At 37.5% G+C, this 21301-nt stretch overlaps 1 protein-coding gene across 6 annotated transcripts in view; it reads right to left on the bottom strand.

The window, feature by feature from the left end:
• Positions 1-2275: 2275 nt before the first annotated feature.
• Positions 2276-21301, bottom strand: part of CLK4 (CDC like kinase 4) — a 19860-nt gene continuing 834 nt past the window's right edge. Inside the window, exons 1-14 of one of the 6 annotated variants that reach the window (XM_045284488.1) lie at positions 16494-16557; positions 15187-15253; positions 12710-12768; positions 11341-11563; positions 10182-10272; positions 9715-9781; positions 7793-7909; positions 7459-7625; positions 7159-7253; positions 6825-6954; positions 5782-5864; positions 3586-3665; positions 2845-2935; positions 2276-2763 (exon numbers count right to left, since the gene is read on the bottom strand). In XM_045284488.1, the coding sequence (XP_045140423.1) occupies positions 2623-2763; positions 2845-2935; positions 3586-3665; positions 5782-5864; positions 6825-6954; positions 7159-7253; positions 7459-7625; positions 7793-7909; positions 9715-9781; positions 10182-10272; positions 11341-11563; positions 12710-12762 (1338 nt within the window). In that variant the 5' untranslated portion in view covers positions 12763-12768; positions 15187-15253; positions 16494-16557 and the 3' untranslated portion in view covers positions 2276-2622. Of the gene's footprint in view, positions 2764-2844; positions 2936-3585; positions 3666-5781; positions 5865-6824; positions 6955-7158; positions 7254-7458; positions 7626-7792; positions 7910-9714; positions 9782-10181; positions 10273-11340; positions 11564-12709; positions 12769-12891; positions 13953-15186; positions 15254-16493; positions 16655-19486; positions 19561-21301 lie in introns of those variants that run through there. The other 5 variants (XM_045284485.1, XM_045284487.1, XM_045284486.1 and 2 more) reach the window with 5 other exon arrangements.

Below are 21301 nucleotides of genomic sequence, written 5' to 3'. Positions count from 1 at the left end.
CTAAATAAAAAGGCATTTCTTCATTTCAAGCTGTTTAGATACTGGTTTCTGCCTACCTACTTAAAATAGAACATGTTTTCAAATGGCTACACCATATTGGTCATTTTAATGGTTATTATTCGTATGATCAATAAAAACTGGGAGAAATGAAATTCAAGTAATATTTTTTTAGCCATGGTTTTCATGCCAAGGTATTTCACAGTACAACTGTGAACAATCAAGCAACTCAAGTTCTGGATCAGTGCAGTGTATTTATTATCACAGAAAAGTACTACCTATAATCTAGGAAACCCGAATTTCCTCAGATCACAATTCAGCAACAATTATTGGGATCATTAGGTAAGTTGTTTCTCATTTCTCTAGCCCCTAAGCCATCAATCTGCATTCAAAAGTTTTTATTTAATGAGTTATAAAAATCTCAGAGGGCTTTTTCTCTACTTCAGGCGCCCATTCTAAGTCCTTCATATTCTGAAGTCTTGAAGAATTCATGGGTGAACGAGAGCTCAAGAAAATAAACAGTTGCCGCGAACAGTGGAGATGTCCAATTTAACTTCATTTTTCAAGAAGAAAACCAACCTTGTTAGAAATAATATTGAGGTATCAAATGAAGAAAAATAAACATCTAACTTACAAATGATTCCTATACTTGGGCCCTTTCCCTTTCAGTGCAGGGATTCCCAGGACTGTCAAAAACCCTGGAGCAGGAAGGGCAGGTACTCTGGAGTCGGCTCAGGAGAGCCCAGGGAAGATTAAAGTGTTCGTGGAAGGAACCCCGACTGGGAAGCACCCATGTAGGCATTTCTCTAAGTTTCCTTTCCATTGCTAACATTCTATTAACTAACGTACCTTTTGTAAAGACAGACTTTTCAGAAGAAAAGGTTACCACCAATTTTTGCAGAAGTTTAAAAAAATATTTTCTTTTCCTTTTATATGCTATGCTGTCAGTATTAGGAGGGCATGGATTTTCGATGAAGAAAAAAAGGTTAATTTAGGAGTTTTGTTAGGAAGCAACCTAGGTACCAATCTAGGCACTGACTGGAAAGTGTACATGGGGGAGGGAGGGAGAGAGCAGGGGTGGCAGCCCACTGGGCAGCAACATGGTAAAGGGCTCCCGACCCTCTAAAGAATCATTTTTTTAGTAATAGCTTAACTATTCTGAAGGTACATTAATGGTGTGTGCATTACATAAAAGATCTAATATAATTATGTAGTAATTTTATGTTAAACTTATTTCTACTTTCTTAAAATATTAGTCAAGTTTAGGAACAAAACCTTCCTATTTTGGCCAACGTTGCCCTAAACTACACACAAAAAGTTCCATGCACTTTATGCTGAAAATACAAACAAATAAAACTCAAATTGGTGTAACACACCAGCAAATGAGGATCTGAAAAAAAAATTCTGAATTTCCACTTGGCAGAATCAACATTTGTTTTTTAAAAAACTTTAGAAGCATTTAATATGTAGTTTTTATGTAAAACTATTGTAAAATAATACATATTTAAAAATTGTATTTAAATTATTTAAACATATTTAAAAAGGTTCTACAACTTCTGCAGAGCGTCTTTCCTTAAGAAAAAGAGTTTTCCACAGGAATCCTTTTTTCTCCAGTGAAGGATTAACATGATGTAAAAGCCCTTAATTTTCAGAGGCTGATATTCCCTTGACTTGAAAAGGAAGCAGCTATTAGACATTTTCAACTTGGCTCCTAGCAACCTTATAGAAGGTAGGACTAACCCTGTGGGTTCCTACACTGTAATTCTTTACAAGAGTAGAAAGCCTCCTGTCCCCCCCACCCAATGGGTGTTGGTTTTGAAATGCTGACCTTCAAAAGTTAACAGTCCAAACAATGCCTAACCACTGTGTCGCCGAGGCTCCAGGAGTCAGAACTGCAAGTTTGGTTTGATTTTGGTTGGGTTTGGCATTGAAAACCAAAGCCTGTTATCAGACGTACTATCTTCATGCTTACAACTCACTAAATAGCCGTTAGATTGATGTTCCAGTTAATCTAAATGTGCGTAGTTTGACAAAATGGATACTTTTCTAATGCCTACTTATCATCACTAACATCACCCAATAAAAAATAGAATGCTTACAATTTAATTTATGAAGACTTCCCACATTAGGCAGTTTCCTATAGATTTTGGTTCCCAATACCTATGTGTGTGTGCCACCTAGTTAATATTTATTATCTACTCAAGAACTACAGGAAAAACTTTTAAAGATTAAAACTCTAAATCTGAGGCATATAAAGAATATCAATTTAAGAGCAAGGTAGTCAAAATTTCCCTTTACTCAAAAAAAAAAAAATCACTTGAGAGTCAATTTTCATGTACAAAAAGTATGAACAATCAAATTTATCACCAGACACAGGTATATTTCAAAGGTCTTTAAAAATGATAAAACTTTAAATGGAAAATTAATTTTAACTTTTATACTTCATCATTACCAAGACCATATTTGCTTAACAAGATAATTACACTGATACAAAACAAACAGAATTTACATTTAACTGTACAAAATAATTTAATGTTTACAAAAATATTAGCATGTTTAGCTGACTGACACAGTCTTAAGTAATCTCTTCTAGAGAAGTATATAGTAAGACCACTGATTTCCATTTCATTTCTTTTTTAATAAGTCAAAGAAAGGATGCTGCAATGCTTCATCCAAAGTAATCCTTTTAGTTGGTTCATATTCTAGCATTCTTCGGACCAAATCAAATAGTTTTTCGTGTTCCTCATCATCACAATGCATAAATTCCTGAAAGGAAAAAAATGTTTTTTATAAGGATATTAAAAAGTGAAATTTGTGGACTTGTAAAAAGCTTCCTTTCCCTTCTACCTTTAATGGCTTGCAGCGTCTCCTAACGTATCTACCAGCAGAACTATGTTCATCCCAATCCAGCTGGTCATGATGAAAATACTTGCGTTTTCTACAAGAAAAAGAAGTTTGCATTAGTGAAGTAACAGAAGATTCATATTTCTACCCTGTCTCCACTGGGAGGTAAGAGTATAAATGGATACATACATGTGTGTTTAAAACAATCTGAACAACAATTACCAGATATCTTAGAAAACATTTTATTTAATCGTCCACTCTGTGAGATTTTAATATTCCAATTAAGCTGTTTCAAACTGAGTCCATGGAACAATGGCTGGTTCAAATACAGAGATTCCTGGACCCTCCCTGTACTTCTGATCTCACAGATCTGGATGGGCTGGAAGGGTTTCAATAAGCCCTTAGGTAGCTTCTTTGGTGAACCATTTGGAAATCACTCTAGAACCGTGTCTATGGACCGACAAAGTGCATTAGCAGCAGTATGGAATGCCAAAGAAAAGTATTATTAAAAATTTAACATAAATGTGAAAAACACCACAATGTTTACTAGACCACGAGGCAAATATTGTACCAAATTTTTAAAGTTTGCCTTTTCAAACTGGGGCAAGATGCAAGTTAACACTACATTTGTATTCCTTGGAACAAATGATATAACAAAATTGGGTCTTGTGTAGTTCAAATATACTTAGGCCCTTCCTTGCATGCACCCAACAAAGTGCTCGAATAATTAATTGTACAGCATACCTTGTTTTCTGAATCATGTGTGTTGGTATCGGTCCTAATATTCGTTCCATCATTGCCAGGTGCTCTTTACTATCATGAGTCTAAAAAACATAGGAAAAATAAATTTAGCACTCTCCATTTCTCAACATGTACATCAGAAGAGAATACAAGGAAATCAATAAATCACATAAAAGGATAGAACAAGAGACTTATATAATTCACATTACCCCATATTTCAGAGACAGAACAATATTGTAAGAGTTGTATTGTAGTTACAAACCTACTAAAATTAAAGTCTTTCTGAAATAGCTCACTATCAGTAAGGTTCTGTAGAATGGGCAAAGACAAACTTGTTTAATATAAAGCTGAACAATTTTCTTATGTTTCTTGCACTGTTTCACCTTGAGGAATGATCAGAGAAGTCTTCTTAAATAGTTGCTTAACCAAGATCAATTTTTATTATTTAACATTCTTCCACTTTGTAAAATCAACCTATCAATCATCATAAACACATTAATCTAAGGCATACACACACAAAAATGCTCACAACCACCCTCAGAGTAGTGTGAGGACGCTTAACTTTCAAATAGGTTAAGACACTGGCTCAAAGACATACCGAGGTCAGTTGGAATATGACCCCAAATCAAAGTTCATATTCTTTAACTGCACAGTAATAGAGCTTGGCTATAGAATAGAGAAAACCTGGCTGTTGGAGACGTGAGAAAATGGTCCCCTAGTAACCATGGTGGCTCTAGGAAAAGTAGCCTCAATAATGCTAATACAAATTCATAAAAGGACTCTGTAATGAAAAATAATCTGAATCATGTGTTTAAAAACCTCAATCATCTGCAAAACAAACTATGACCACTTACTAACTTTGGTATATCGTTTAACCTTGGTTTCAGAGAAGAAAAATAACTTTGCATATGTAAATTTAACTGCAAGAATCCTGACAGTATGGCAAGTTTCCAATATGGAATCCAAAATTTTAACAGGCCTTTAACATTTAAAATGCCCGAGTTATTAATAAATTACTATGCACATACGAGATGGTATACAGTATGCTCCAGAAGTGGCAGGGATTAGCAGATGTTTCTGGAAAGAGCCAAACAACAAATAATGTTGGTTTGGCTGGCCAAAAATAGTCTGTCATATATTCTCTTTTCAAACAGCCATCAGGTTAGAATTTGGGCCCCGGGCCAGTGTGCAGACCCTTATTCTGGAGAGCAGTTGTGGTTAATGCTGTGAAAATTCATTTCAATTACTGTGCTTACTATACATTGCCTTCACAATTAACTCATGGCAGGAATAAATACTAGCACTTTTTCTTCTTTTAATTCCTTGAGTAAGGAGTCCTGGTGGCCTAGTGGTTGCTAAGTTGGGATATCAAGTTCAAGGTCAGCACTATGAAACCACTAGTCACTCCACAGGAAAAAGATGAGGCTTTCTATTCCCATAAGGAGTTACTATCTCACAAACCCACAGGTGCAGTTCTATCCTGTCTTATAAGGTCACTCCACAACAGTGGAATCAACTCCATAGCAGTGAGTTCTTATTGTTTTTGTTTTTTTTAGTGTGGCTAGTTTGATTACCATATGTACTTGAGTATCAGTCGCGGCACCTAATTTTACCACAAAAAGTGCATTAAAAAGTGTGCTGAAAAAACTCAGCTTATACTCAAGTATATACGGTATCCTGGAGACTGGAATTAAAATATAGAGTACATCTCAAAATTAGTGTTGATATTCTAACTATCACATAAAACAACTAAAGTGATTTAAAATCAGTCACGTGTAGTATTCATTTGATGAACCAACAAGAAGTAAGCAGGCATTCTATTTAATTTTGTCTTGACGATATAGCTGACTATACATAACCAGCCACTTTCTAAAAAACATGAATAATTACGGTGGGCCTATGAAAACTAGCCACAATAATGATAATACAAATTAATGAAGGGACTCTAATTAAAAAAAAAAAGCCAATATGAATTATATCCAAATCATGTGTTTTAAAAACCTCAATCATATATAAAATGAACTATGACCCCTAACTACATCATTTAATCTTGGTTTTACAGAAAAAAAAATTTTACATATGTAAATTTTAATTGCAAGAATCCTGACAGTTTGAGAAGTTTCTAATGTGGAACCCTAAAATTTAACAGGCCTTCAACCAAATCCCTTGAGTCAATAAATTAAATTACTATACACGTACCTGAAAAACTGTGAAGCCAAGGTAATATTCAATAAGAATGCAACCTATACTCCAAACATCACAAGGCTGAGACCAACCTAAAGCTATTCGAAAAGAAACATTTTATTATGCACCAATTTTAAATCATCAACGCAGAGATAAACCTTTCTTTTAAGGGTACTCTGTTTACATAGTGTATTGTGGAAAATATAACAGTAAATTCAGGCTTTACACTATTTTATACCAAACATTGTTCAGTATGTTTTCTATGTCATCTATGCCCTTACTCTAGTAAGTAGTAAACTTGAGGGAGAAGGCATTTTAAGCATATTTATAAACATTTCCCAAATATAACTAACAATTCATGTAAATCTTCCAAAATTGGAAATACTCCAACACTGCTGTTGATCATGGCTGCCTTAGGCATTTTTACATTTCATTGTTACAAATACGGTTTAGTTGAAACATAGGTGTCTAATTGTTTTCAGAATGTACTTACTACCAAGCAACTGATTCCATAAAAGTATCTTACCTAACCTCAGGGACTTTACTTTTGGCTCAAGATTACTTTTATTTTCCCAGTAACATTGGAACTAGGTGTTTCTACTGCCTTCAAGCCCCCAACCCAATTCTTAATTTTGTCTCTTAATATTTTAATTCTGAGGCATAGCATTCACTCTATTTACAACTATGAACCTTAACTTTTTTCCCCCATAATCTCATGTCAAGGATTACTAAAAGACTTTCTTAGACTAACCCTTTATTCATCTCCTTTTCAGCCTACAAGTCCCCTACTGTCAACTCTTTGTCAACACCATCCTTTTGTGATGACATCCCAAATAGGTTTCAGAGTCACACCGTTCTTATTATCATTTAAAACAACCTCCACCTGAAATGTTTTTCACCAATGGCATTACATTTCCTGCACTCTAATTTATAGCAAAAGATAATACAGCCTTTGTGAAAATAGAGAACACTTTCTCTACAATGTTAATCCCAACAAATCATGCATAAATCAACACTGCTTCTTTAATTACAATATAAGGAAGTCTGGCTCTACTAACCCAGAATGACCTCTGGAGCTCTGTAATGTCGTGTAGACACCAAAGTGCTATGATGTTCATCATCGTACGTAGCACTTCCAAAGTCCACAACTTTGATATCTGTGTTTTTCAGTGTACGCTCATCACGTTTCTACAGAGAGTTAAGAGAAAAACAACATACATGAAATCAACTTTATAGCACCAGTCTGGAGGTCTGCACAGGTATTAACTTTTTATTTTTACCATAACCCCAGAAGGCAAAATTGGACTTCAACATCAGAACATAATAAGCTTTACAGATGAAATCCCTCTTTCAAGGATCATCAACCTCAATTAGCAAAAAGCCCTCACTCACCATTTTTGAGTTATATTTTACTACATAGTCAGACTTCACAAATAAAATATTTTCAGGCTTCAGATCTGTATGGGTTAACTTATTGTGATGCAAAACTACAGAAAAGCAAAAAGACCATGATTAGTTTCATTTACAAATCAAATCTGTACCAGGGGATAAAGGACTTAGGAGTACATACAGGGAGGGGGGTTTCAGCTTTACCTGCAATATGTACACTTTTAGTGACTATGTGTTGGTATGTGCTTCATATCCTAACAATGTGGATTTTCTGGTATTTAAAGATTTATCAAGCATACTTACAATTTATTGATTGGCAGATCTGATATGCCATCTGTCTGATGTGGTCAATTTGAAATGGCAGAAAACTGTTTTCTTTAATGAAATCATAGGTACTAAGTCCCAGCAGTTCAAACACAATACAAACATGACCATGATGATCAAACCATTCTAGCATCTGGACACATCGGCTAAAAATACATCAAAATAAAGATAGTTCAGCTCAAGGAATCTGATTATTTTACATAATAATACAAGGGGTTCAAAAAAGTCTGTGGAAAATTTCCATTATATTTTGATTTCATGTATCCACAAACTTTTTAAAATCATCTTGCTCATAGTTTAAATTTATACTTACAAGACACTATTGGGATCAGTACTATTCAAATGCTCCAACACTTGAACTTCTGAATGAGCTGCTTCTCGGTATCGACCTACATTTTTAACAATTTTCACTGCAACATGTGTGCCATCCCTTAAAAACAAAATTAATTAAACTGGTAAGTACTGGAGTGGACTAAAGCCATGTTTCCTCTAAAGCACAATTTTTACAACCTTATTAACTATCAATCATTCTATGCTATTTTTCTAATATAATTTTAGGGCATTGTGTGTATTTATTTAAAGCTTTTGTGACCTGGGTGAAGGTTTACAGAGCAGATCATCAGTTTTACATTTAATAATCCAGACACGTTCTGTTTCATCTCACTGATTGCAATCTCTTCAATTTAGCAACACTTATCCCACTTCTTCCTATGTTTCTTACTTCTGTTCCCCTTCCTTCCTAACCCTTTGAACATTGTCCTTGGGTAAATGATGCCCCTTTGATCTCCAACAGTTGATTATTTTAAAGTGTGTGTTGGGTTTTGATCTGCATGGTTCGGCGGTTCGAAACCAGCAGCCACTCCTCAGGAGAAAGACTGGGTTTTCTCCTCCTGTAAAGAGGTAGTCTCGGAAACCCTCAAGTGATCGGTAGACTGGTAGAACCCCAAAGACATAGTATATTAAATCCCATATAAGTGTTTCAACAAAACATTTGGACAAAATATACTTTATATAGTATGATGGTTTCCTTAATACTTAATGAATTTTATTATTGTTAGTCAAAGTGAAAACAAAAAAGGACAAAAATGTAAAAACTAAGAACGGAGCATGCTACACATTAAAGCATTTAATTTACCAGGATAGACCTACACTGTGCTGGAAATGACTAGATGTTAGCTAGATTTGTTCCTATATACTTCAGTGTAAGGAGTCCTTGTAGCATAGTGAGTTAAGCACTGGACCACCAATCACAAGGTCAGCAGTTCAAAACCACCAGCCCCTCAGTGCAGGACAAAGATGAGGCTTTCTACTCTGTCCTATTGGGCCATTATGGGTAACAACTTGATGGCAGTGAGTACTTCACAGCCTAGTGGGGAAAAATATTGACAGACATATGAACAAATTATCAAAATGGTAGAAATGCTTAAAACAAGGGTAGGGAATACCTAAAAGGACTAGGGAGAGCACACATCTTTGGAGCAAAGGTAATAGAGAACCAAGTCCTAAAAGATATATAAAAGGTTTGTCAACTGTGGGAGATAAATAGAACATCTTGGCAAAAGGGAACATGGCAAGTCATTCACTGATGCAAACGGGCAGAAAGAGCTAAATTGTAGCTCTTTAGGGCACCTGTAAGAATGCGTTCAAAGAGTATAGCGCCACAAATGAGTTTAGAGGCCATCGATTTCCTTTATCCCTCGCTTCTGATCCCAAGACTAAAAATAAACCAATTATTTGATGTGTGATGAAAACTTTGATGCCAAATTAGAAACAAGCAATTTTGAGTCTCACAACAGATTCACTTAAAAATGTTTATAAACCATGGGTATAAAAGTCCTGCAGAAAAATTGATAAAAATGCGGCTCTCCCTGCCTTCTAGTCAATTACATCTCATAGGACCCTCAAAGGGCAGAGTAGAACTGCCCTTGGGATTCCAATATTTGCCCCACAGATCAGCTGGTAGTTAGGAACTACTGACATGTAGCCATGGAACAAACCACAAAGGGCTTAGAATGTTCCATTAAAGAATTCTGTCTTTATAACGTAACTTCATTTAAATTTAGGATACCAACTCTAAGATGCAAATTCAGTTCCTTTTGGAATGAAAGTTTTATACAATTTTGTTAAACATCCCTGACAAGAAATAACACTAGTTATCATCTAAAACACAATTTTATCTAATTTAGGTATTTTCCTCAAAAAAGATTACTGTTCAATAAAAGAAATAAAACTTACATGCCATGATCAATGCACTCTACAACTTTGCCAAAAGCCCCTTCACCCAGAGTATCCACGATTTCATCTACAAGGAGGAGAGGCGGGGGAAGAAGTGTGTTCAGTTTCTGAATACAATGCATTAAGTTAGTCAAACAATCAATGTTTAAATCTGGAATATTTTCAAAGATCTCTATCAAAGCATAACTAAAATTTCAGCACTCAAATTATTTTATTTTCAGTTGCTACAAAAACAATTAGAGACAGCTATCTTTCTTGCTCTAATCTCACATTCCAATAGATTATATTTGGAACTTTAAGAGTAGAAATACTTAAATTCTACATAAAAGAATACAAAAGAACAAACAAACCCATAAAAACAAAACAAAAAAGCAATGAAGAGTTTTTTAGCCCCCCGCTGATAAACTAATCTTAAAAAAGATAATTCTGTCTGCAAGGTTTAAAAAGTGTTGAAAAATATTCTATACATCTTGCTCTTAGAACGTCTCCACTCTGACAGATCAGGTGACCCTCCTCATCATCCTCTATATTCCTGGATCTTTTCCTTCGGTGGCTCTTCTGGAACAGCAAGTGGGCAGCACCACGATCGTCCAGCCAATCAATGTATCAGAGTGAATTCAGGGCAGAATACGCAATTCATTCAGCGGGGAGATATTCAGGCATTCAGATAAGCACCAGGCCACGAACAGTTGGCAGGAGCAATTTCAAATTCAGTCCCCAGAAATTCACAGGGCACAGTTTATGTTACAGAAGAAAAACATGGCAAGGAACAGATTTTCAGATAAGATATTTGAAGTGGCAATAGAAAAAACAACACAATTGTCTCTTTAAAATACTGATTTAAATTGAAGTCTGAGATTTAAAGAATGCAATGTCATTATTTACTAATCTGACTATAAATAGCATATGCTTTGAGTTGAAATGTCTACTTTGTCCAAAAAAGTTTTTAAAATGCCAAGATTACGTAAAATTGATCTTGCTTATCAATATTTTAAAATATGCATGGGGAAATAACGACTAACTTCAACGTTCTACCTAATGAGTACTAGGGTTCTACTAAGGAACACTGGGGAGAATAATAACAGCTCAAAGTTACTGATCAAACAGGTGTATATGGGAGTACCAAAATGAAGGGAAAAAAAGTGGGCATTTTGGTACCTTATTTCCCTTTCTGCACCCATTTTCAAAACTGCAACCAAACCAGTGGCAGTCTAGGTCACTGCAATATACTAGGCTATATATACAGATTAACAATATCTACGCACCCAATGTTTCCAAAATTAGGAAAAGCTTTATTTTAAAAAACAGTATTTCATATGAAACATTATTATTAAATATTAAATAATTCATTCTTTCATAAAATTACATTACAAAATACAAAAGTAATTCATTAAAATCAAACTCGATCTGGTCTGCAGAAAATGAGTAGATATGGGCAAATGGGAGCTACCTAATAAATACAGATTTGCTGTAAGAATTTATACATTTCCTTTAAGGACTCAAATATAAGGGCAAATATACCCAAGTAGTACAACACATATATAGACTTTTCCAGCCTACTGGTTCACTAAGTGCTTTACCACCCAAATAAAAGTCCACCCAAAATAATAACCAAAGTAATCATACCAAATGAGACTGATGACTTGAGCAATGTCTAGTATGCTTCTTTTTAGGGCTGCTTTTCCTGCTTTGGCCTGAAGATTTACTGCAGTGGATTTGATAATTGCTTCTGATGTCTCTATGATAATGCCTGGGAACATATCCTTCACAGCACTCATTTCTGTATTCATCAATGTACCTCCGGTCCCGATAATCTCTCCCATTCAAGGACCTTGCTTCTAAATAATGACTGAAAATACATTAAAAGATATAAAATTATTCTTTCCATTCTACAACAGTATGGTTCTAATGAAACATTCTTTTTAAGAATTCTAGATGTAAAAATAATAAATGTTTTAGACAATGAATTAGTATACTTTCCCCTCCCGCAAAAAAAATAATTTTATTGTAACCAACATGAAAATGGGTGCAAATCCTTTAATATTTAGACTGCTTTAGGGCATTTCTTACCAAGGAACAAAGATTGAATTAAATCATTCATTTATTATGCTTAATGTTTACATAACTGTTCCTTTAGCTTCTGGAGAAAGTTGGAAAAAAAAAATTCACAAAACGGTCTGGAATTCATCAGTCTTAGGATAAATACATCTATCATTAAACTTTTTCTCCTTCTCAGAGAGCCACACACAATTGGGAGGCAAACAAAACAGGATTCCTTTTCCTGTGAATGTACGAGTATTTTAGATTATCTCTGGCACATATAGAACGCCTTCATGGGAGGTTATCAAAGTTAGAGTGAACCTTCAATGTATTCCAGCCCTTTTATTTTACTGATAAATAAATTAAGATCCCTTTGGTAATGTGTTAAGCAGTGGTAAACTGTTGACTAATGACTTTCCATGGTTATAGTGCTCATTAGTGACAAAAATACAGGTTTTCTACTATTATAGAAGCAAATTTTGTTACACACATCATTCATCCTCTCTGCATTTCTGGCCTCTTGCTATTCTTGATTCAGAAATGGACAGCACAGTTTTTCAGTATGGCCCCAGGTGCCAAGGACATCTAAAATATTTAACTCTCGAAGGAGAAAGCATTCCTGTATTGCTTGCCTAGTATTACTCCGATAATAGTACCAGTACTCTACTTCCCTTTGCATTTCCAATTTTCTATCATCCTGCTAGAGAAGTTAAACAAGAGTTGTACACGGAATACAGCATAGCATCAGCTAGTACACAGTGCTTGACTTCTGAATCTACAGATCCCCTTGAGATTCTGGTGAAAGCAATGTATCCTTTCCAAGAAATGCACAAGTGTATAAGTAAAACTTGGCAAAGAATTTGAGAGGTCAATGGATTCCAGCTAAGTACGCTTTATCTGCTGGAAAGGAAAGGACATAGATTCAATTGGCCCAATTTCCCCGCCCCCTCTCTACCTGGGATGAGTGTCCTCTTCAACAGAGTGCGAAGCTTCAAGAGGGATGCACATGGAGCACTAAGGGAAAAAGGGGACACCTGCCCAGTCAGACAAAACAGCTAAAATAATCCTGACAAGCAACGGAGTGACAGATGTGAACTAGATTGCCCTCACCAACCCCTTTCCTTTCCCAACATGTACCGCCATTCTTTTCACAGGGGCTGATTTGTGGTGCAATAAAGGAGCATCTTTAAAAAATCCAGCCTGGGGAGGTACAGGAGCCTTCTTCCCTTTCCACAGTGTCAGCTGTAGCTCTGTTCACTGGAGACACAACTCAAGACATCAGAGTAAGACAAAGGGAATCTGGGTCATCTGGCTTAGAGCTATGAGAGACCTACAGGGGACCAAGTGAGAAATGACCATAATCTAAAGGACAGCCTATGCAATTGTGTAAGGCATCCTTTCCGTGAAAGTCCAAAAGCTTCCTGCCAGGAAAAAAAAGCCAATTATTTTAAATTGGACTATTACAAAAAGTTAGCTACTCTTGGTCCATTCAAAAATCAACAAAAATACAAAACTTGGGGTAAAGAAATATCATGAAATAAAACTAGAAAGTTAAGGGGCCCTGCAACCTTCAGTGAGGTCTAGAAAGCAGAGAAGCACAGTCAAACTATGTAACTGTCGTGGCTCTGGACAAGGTGGCTGGGACAAGGAGGACAGTTTCAATCTTTAAAATTTAGAGTGTCCAGTGAATATTTCACTGTGGCCTTTCAAAATAGCTAAGATTCATACAGGCAGGGACATTTGTGTTTATTTCCACACAAGTCATCTGGAGATAAAAAATACTCTGTCAACAAATAACGAGCAACATGAATGCTCAAATAAAAATCCAATAAAACCCAACAATGCAGGAAAGATTAAAAAGTTTCATGACTACCTAAGGCTGTCGAAGGGAAGAAATTCGATCTTTTTATGAAAAGATGAAACAGTTGCATCTTAAAGGGAAGCCAGGACTTGAACAAAGCGGAAAGTAGAAGAAATTCCAGAGACAGTATATAGTAGCACCTCACATTTAGAAAGCACCTTTCGTTACAAAGTCTTGGAGATGCCTTTGTCTAAGCATTCCTCAGGAGACAGCAGAGTGAGGAGACAATTCCAGCAAGGGTAGTTTTCACATAAGGAAATATAGACACATAAATAAGCTGGGTAGTGGTTCTCAACCTTCCTAAAGCCGCGACCCTTTAATACAGTTCATGTTGTGGTGACCCCCCCTCCAACCGCAAACTTATTTTCATTGCTACTTCATAACTGTAATTTTGCTACTGTTATAAATCGTGCGACTCCTGTGAAAGGGTGGTTTGACCCCCAAAGGGGTCGTGACTCACAGTTTGAGAACCACTGAGCTAGGGCATATCATCAAAGGCTCTACATGCCAGGATAAGATGTTTAAAACAGCATTTCTCAAAAGGTGGTCTGGTTATCAATTATATCAGAATATGGAATTCTTATTTAAAATGAAGCCATCTGGACCCTAGCTTTTAGATGCACAGAATCTAAATCTGACAATGTACATTGGATTTGCCAAAAAGGCAAATAAAAAAGGATACTTACAACAATTATAACAATGAAAATAATTCACATATAACACAGAGCTCCTAAAAACCAGTAAGAAAAAAGGTTTAGTAGAAAACATTGACTAAGAATACAAAACATGTCTAAATCTATATATAAGCCTATGAAAGCGAAGAGATGCACTAGAAATTTTAATTTCAAATTACAACAAAACACTACACTCAGCCTTTCAAAATAGCCAATATTGGAGAGAGGGTTTTGGAGCACATGATAGGAGAAAATTCGATGCACAGTTTCTAGGACAAGTATGTAACCAGAATTGCATAACTTTTAAACCCTTCAATTTGAAAATGTCCAGTCTTAGAATCTAACTTGGGGGATATAATTAGAAGCAAAGATTCATATACAAGGATATTTTTAAGAACCAGTAATTACATCCAAATAATGGGGGGCTAGCCCCTGAGGTTATCATATTTGTAATTTTCGGTAATTTTCACTTTCCCCCATTTTGTGATTAAAAAAATTGTAAAGTTGAAAAATCTTTAAAAAGGCAATTATACGTTTGGAGAGCAGTTATCACCCAACATTTCTGTGCTGATGTTAAAACAAGAGCTGGGATTAACTCTGTATCACATTTAAGTAACTGATTTTGAAATATGATTCAATTGTTCATCACTCAAACAATATGTACTACCATATGACTAGTACTATATTAAGCTTTAGACTATGTTTTAGATAGTAATAATTGGATACAGATTATTTTCCTATAGTATATTGTACATCAATTAGCTGTTAATTTAAAATCCTGCCATAAACTCTCCCCCCACATAAACAGTGTGAAGAATAATTAATCTGCAATGATTTCAAGCTTGAATGTCCTGCAGAGTAAGTCTGTTAGCATGGAGAAGGAAAAAAATTACATACTGTTTTTTAAAGTTACCCCAGCGGGCTAATTTAGAAAGCAATCTGGCAAACAGTCCCAATGGAACATCTGCACAAAACAAGGAGAAAACATAGTACCAGCAAAACGAATGAGAAAGGGAGATTAACTGGAGCAGCAAGAACGAAAAGCTAACTTCAACTAGACTTTCCTTAACCACAAAGAGCTTTACGATTTCAATTTTGTTTAAATGTGTTATTTTTAAACTTTACAGTGATACAAATACAATAAAATAAGGCAAACACTATCGGAATGTTTTATTGAAACCCTTTCCTGCATTATTGGCTGCTCCTGTCTGCGCAAAAGAACGGTTCTTTTTATGACGAAGAATCTAAAATTTTCAAATATATTCCTATCTTTAACAAATGTAGCCTGTAGAACACAACTAAACCCTCCAAAATACTTTAGCATTCCTAAATTAGAGCATGCTGGTTCTTCTCATCTGAAACAACTCCTTTGTCCCAACATATATATTCCAATAGGAGCCCTGCTGGCAGAGTGGTTACAAGTGGGACTGCTTACCACAAGGCCAGCAGTTAGAGACCACCAGCCCCTCCTCAGGAGAAAGATGAGGCTTTCTACTCCGGTAAGAGTTGCACTCTCGAAGTAACTGGATTAATAGTACCCTTGGGAGGGGAGGTTGGGGGGTAATGGGGAGCTAATAATGACGAATATAAGATTGAAGAAAATGTTCTAAAACTGTCTCTGGTGAGGATTATACAACTCTTCTCGGTGTGGTATGACTGAACTATTAAATTGTTTGATATGTGAATCATATGCCAATAAAACTGGTGGTGGAGAGTTAACAGTCTCGGAAACTCAGAGGGGGAGCTCTACCCTGTCCTACAGGGTGGCTATGAGCATCGACTTGAGCGCGGTGAGTGAGACAGGCCGATGTAAAAGTTAAAGGCCAAGACTGGGTCTTCAACCATTTCTAATGACTTTTTGTGTTTCACCCCTCGCCCCCTTTGTCAGTGGCAGCTTAAACTGAGTGTTTTTTCTGTCAATTCGTCAGAGCACCTTTGTGCAAGGTTTCCTACCCAATTACTGATATTATCACCAACTACTGCCAGATAAACACAGATATGACAGGAATTTTGCCTTCTTTATAACTATAGGCTCAGCATTTATAAAGCATCTTCCTGAAAAGTGACACTGTATTTTTTAATGAGTAAGTATTTGCTGAATCATACATTGAAAAATGAATGCTATGTAAGTAAATGACAAATCATTACAAACAAACAAACAAACCTAGTGGAGATATAATGCTATTAGTTCAAGAATAATTTACCTATCAGATTCTTTACGCTGAAGATGTGGTTTACAATGCCTGTTCTCCTGCGTGCTACTACGAGACCTCCTTTTCCGTTTGCGACTTCCACTGTAGCTTTCATGGCCCCAGGTTTCTCTGCTATCCCATTCAGGGCAGTGAGTGAGTTTGTAATGCCGCATCTGGTAAAGAAATGAAAAGGGGAGGGGAAAAAATGAGGAGCTGATTGATGCCAAGGGTTTAAGTGGAGAGCAAATGTTTTGAGAGTGTTGAGGGCAGCAAATGTACAAATGTGCTTTACACAATTGATGTACGTGTGGATTGTGATAAGAGTTGTATGAGTCCCCAATACAATGATTAAAAAAAAAAATGAAAAGGAAGCTGTGGAAGTTATGCTGTACATGGCTATGTTTAATCAAGTATTATGCTAGCACTAAATGACAGTTTGTGAGTTCAAGAACAATTATTTACTTTTCAAAAGTTTACTATTTGCCACTTTCACTTTCAGGAAAGAGCTATAGTACTAAAACTCCAAAGAGGATTTTAACTTTCACAAGGAAAATTCCCAAAGGCAGAACTAGTATTTGTTTTGCAGTCAATCAGGTGATCTCACCAAGCTCCTTCTTAAGAACTACACTCAGCCTCAAGTTGCCATAGTTTTTAATTGTGTCTGTGAATACACACAGTTAGATTTTAGGTTTTAGATGGCATGATTTGGAACACAATTTTTGGATCCAGAAATGCTAAACAATACTTCCTATACAGATCAATGGTAATTGCTACTTTATTTTATGCCATTTCGGCCAATAGAAGTTTACAAAGGAATGGTCTACTTTGAATAGTGGGAGAAACTTGTAAGTATTCTTTCAATCTTTCTAATTACATCCAGGACTAAGTTTCAACTTGCTGTCTGTCTTCAACTAAGCTTGTCATTAGCCTTTAGAAATACAATAGGGCCAGGGGTTGGGCTAAGAGCCACCAGTGGCCAAGAGGATCTAGCGAAAAATGATTTTTTTCCATTTATTTTTACAGCTATCCTCTTAATTATAGCAAAGGATTAAAGATTTCCTCATTAAGTCATTGATTTGATTTCTGTAGAAACCGTCACGGTAACATATGAGCTACTTTAAAGATATGTGACTGAGTGTTGACAAACACACAGGACTACAAGTTAAGTGAACAAGAGGAAACACCAGGAACATTAAGTGTTGTAGATCACTCTGATGTCAAGTTATTAATATAGCATTTTCACACACTGTAGTTTCCTTCTCTAAATCGCAGAGCAATGCCAACCTTTGAAAATAATGAGGTGAATAAAACATTCAAAAGAGAAACTAAAGGGCAATAAAGAGATATGATTTAATGAACTCTCTTTACCCAACAAGTTGATTCCAGATCACTTGTATTTTCAGGAGCCCTGAGTTGGGCTGTGATCCCCATGGTCAGCAGTTTGAAACCAGCAGCAGTTCGGAGGAAGAAAAAATGGGCTTTCTAATCTCATAAAGTTACAGTCCCGGAAACCCACAGGAGGCTGGCTATGAGTCAGTATTAACTAGATGGCAGAACGTTTGCAGTTACTCTTACATCTATTTGTTATAGCCCTCGGGTGGGTAGGCAGGGGGGGCTCTGAACGCAGGAGGCTGCATCAATACAAACAAAAACAGAAGCCCACTGCTTGAGTGGATTCAACTCACAGTGACCCTATATAGAGGTTTCCAAGACTGTCAGTCTTTACAGGATTAGACAGCCTTATATATCTCCCCAGCAGTGGCTGGGGGCATGAACTGCTGAGCCCCATGCTACCAGATATCCAGATCTCTTTAACTCATTCCTTTTGCTGAATTCTTTTATGCCATCAAATATTATTCCAATAGCATGGTTTTCTTTTAACTTAAGAAGGGAAATCACTGGTCAAGTCAAACAAATAACCGTAAAATACTAATTAGGCTTCTCACTGAAAATGAGTTAAGTGGTTTGGTGGAAGGAAGTGCAGTGGCAGTGACTAATGTGGTTCTTCTAGCCAAAGTCTCTAACACACACCAAATGACTTTTTCCAGGGGGTGGGGGGAGGTGAGACATACTAATAGGATTCACCTGTAAGTAATTCTGCAATTCTGCACAGGCTTCCCTGGAGTGCCATCCTGCCGTGTATAAAATGAGCCCGCAGAGAAGCAGAAAGTGGGATCTTATTAACAGCAGGAGCTGGAGTGTGTCATCTGGACCCAAGATCCTTCCCTGCACAGAAAACCTCCAGCACTACAAGACAGCTATAGCCTAAGAGCAGCAGGACCAGGAGCTAGAGCAGGGACAGAGTGACGGACTTCCCAGTCCATGGAGCAAGTAAAGCGGAGTGCTTCTGTGCAGGAGGCTGGCATGGGAAGTGGGGTGTCTGGGCACGTAATTGGGGAAGTTGGGCTTGGTGATGCACGGAAGTGGAACTGAGTGCCTCGGGCTGAAGCTTACAGGAGTGTGGATGCCTCTGGGCACTTAAGGGAAAGGGCTGAGTTTGCTGGCCCACTGAGCTCGAAACTGAATGCCTTCGGTTGAGGGTTATGGCTGTGTATTGGCCCTTTTGGACATTTATTATTAAGGAACTTTGTAACATTCCTCATTGGCATTACAACTTGCTAACTTCCTTAAAAAAACATTTAATCATGAATTTTTTCAGAGTTCTTTGTAGCCATGCAATGGGTATTAGAACCCAGAGGAAATATAGAGAACATTAATTAAGACATCACAACAGGGGTCCTCAAACTTTTTAACAGGGGGCCAGTTCACGGGGACCGTTGGAGGGGTGGACTATAGTCTAAAAAAAAACTATGAACAAATTCCTATGCACTCTGAACATATCTTATTTTGAAGTAGGACAGGCAGCAGTGGCAAAAACACCTGCATCACAATATGGATATGTTGTTAGTGCCAACGAGCTGATTTTGGCTCACAGACCACACATGACAGAATAAACACGCGGTTGTTGAGTTGGAACTGCCAACTGACAAACTCTTAGTAAGTACCTGAGCACTTGACCATTGAGTCACTTGCATGCATTACAACCTTGAGGAATTGACACAGGGCACTAAAAATTTACCTGAGGCGAAAACAAAAACAAAACTTTTAAGAAACCATAAATATTTATTTCTAAGTGAATTCTTCTGACCTCTTCCTCTATTTAACAAAATTTTATTTTAACCACATTAGACATTCGCATTAGGAATTGAAACAGCTTTTTGGCACTTAAACAACCAAACTCCCTGCTGGCAGCTGGTTCCAGTCCACAGAGCCCCTCAGAACACATCTTCTCCTTAGGGTTTCCAGGATTGCAAATCTTGATGGGAACAGACAGTCTCATCTTCCTCAGCTGGAGGAGCTGGTAGGCTTGAACCACTGACGTGTACGTTAATAGCTCAATGACAGCTCAAAATTACATCTGATGACTAGGATTATTATGATAGCCATTCATTATGGTGCAGTCTTGGACAAACCCACGTCTGCCTCCACCCAGCCTGCAGAAAGGAGCCCTGTGATACAGGCTAAGAAGAAAGGCCCACCAGAACCACCATGGGTGGCAGATATGGTAGTTGGCTAAAGTAAAAATTCACGGCCTCCGAAACCAATAGACTAGTTCTAGTCTACCCTGCAGTCACTATGAAGTGCAACCGCCTAGACAACAGTGGGTTTGTCAGTTGGCCACAATAAGCTCGTCTCTTACAGGGCAGAATCCTCAGAGTACAGTAAAACTTGTGAAACCTGGAATCTGTATGTAAGGTGGAAACTTGCCAAAGAAGGAAAACTCACATACTTTCCTCTAGTAAAGAGTGGTAGAAAAGACTGTTCTTGTCAAAAGTGGAAAACTTGTGAGATGCAGGAAAACATTAGTGAAACCTGTGAGAGCCAGAATAGACTCAAGACCACCCCCCATTAAGTTCAGTACTCTAATTCTGTTACTGTTACACTGTTAGGAAGTTTGTTTTTTTACCTGCTGCTCAGAGAGAGATTCGAAGGAGGTCAATACTTGAACCCACATTTTACAGCAAGAGTTCCTTCACATGTATAAAAAAAGAAAAACCTGGAATAACTAACTAATAAAGAAAGGTGCCCTGGTAGTGTAGTGGGATGAGTTGGGCTTACCACAAGGTTAGCAGTTCAAATCTACCAACAGCTCCTCAGGAAAAAGATGAAGCTTTCTGCTCCCCTAAAGATTTGCAGGCTTGGAAACCCACAGGGGCAGTTCTACTTCCCCGATAAGGGGAGTCGATAGGGCCATCAGGGAGTTTTCCGTAACACCATGCAGTGGGATCTCTGTGTGTATATCCGCATTAGAAATCGGATTCTCCGTCCTTTGTAAAAGATAACTGCCAGGTTACATACAGTTCGAAGCCATCAGGCTCTCCGCGAGGGGAAGGCTGCCTACTCTCTCTCCAGAAGCGTTACAGCCTCGGAAACCCACAGACGCGTTCTACCCAGTCCTGCGGGGTCAAGTCCACTCGCTGGCAGTGAGCTAGATGTCTTTTTTTACAAGATACATGACAACGTAGTGCCCCGGACCCTTGGCTTCAAACCTCTACATGGGCGTTTTGACCTGTCGGCTGAAAAAGGACCGCACGGAACGAGTGACGAGAAGGTCAAGGGTGTGTGCCTGGTGCCCACTCACCAAATACCAACTGGACTGACAGGGAGTCTTCGGACTCAGAGCGGCCAGAGGTCAGGAAGGAAATACCGATTCGCTGCCAACAAGGGTGGAGCCCCGTAAGGAAGAAGGTCTTTAGGTCCCGTTGGCCCTCCTCAAGCTTGAGCGGAGTGCCTGGGCCGCGCGCGGCGGGGCAGCGCTG

The sequence above is a fragment of the Echinops telfairi genome, unplaced genomic scaffold, assembly GCF_000313985.2.
Source record: "Echinops telfairi isolate 266 unplaced genomic scaffold, ASM31398v2 ScPeMD7_7469;HRSCAF=8507_0, whole genome shotgun sequence".
NCBI lineage: Eukaryota > Metazoa > Chordata > Mammalia > Afrosoricida > Tenrecidae > Echinops > Echinops telfairi.
The sequence above is the reverse complement of the archived record's forward strand: the minus strand, read 5'-3'. Positions and strand labels throughout refer to the sequence as shown.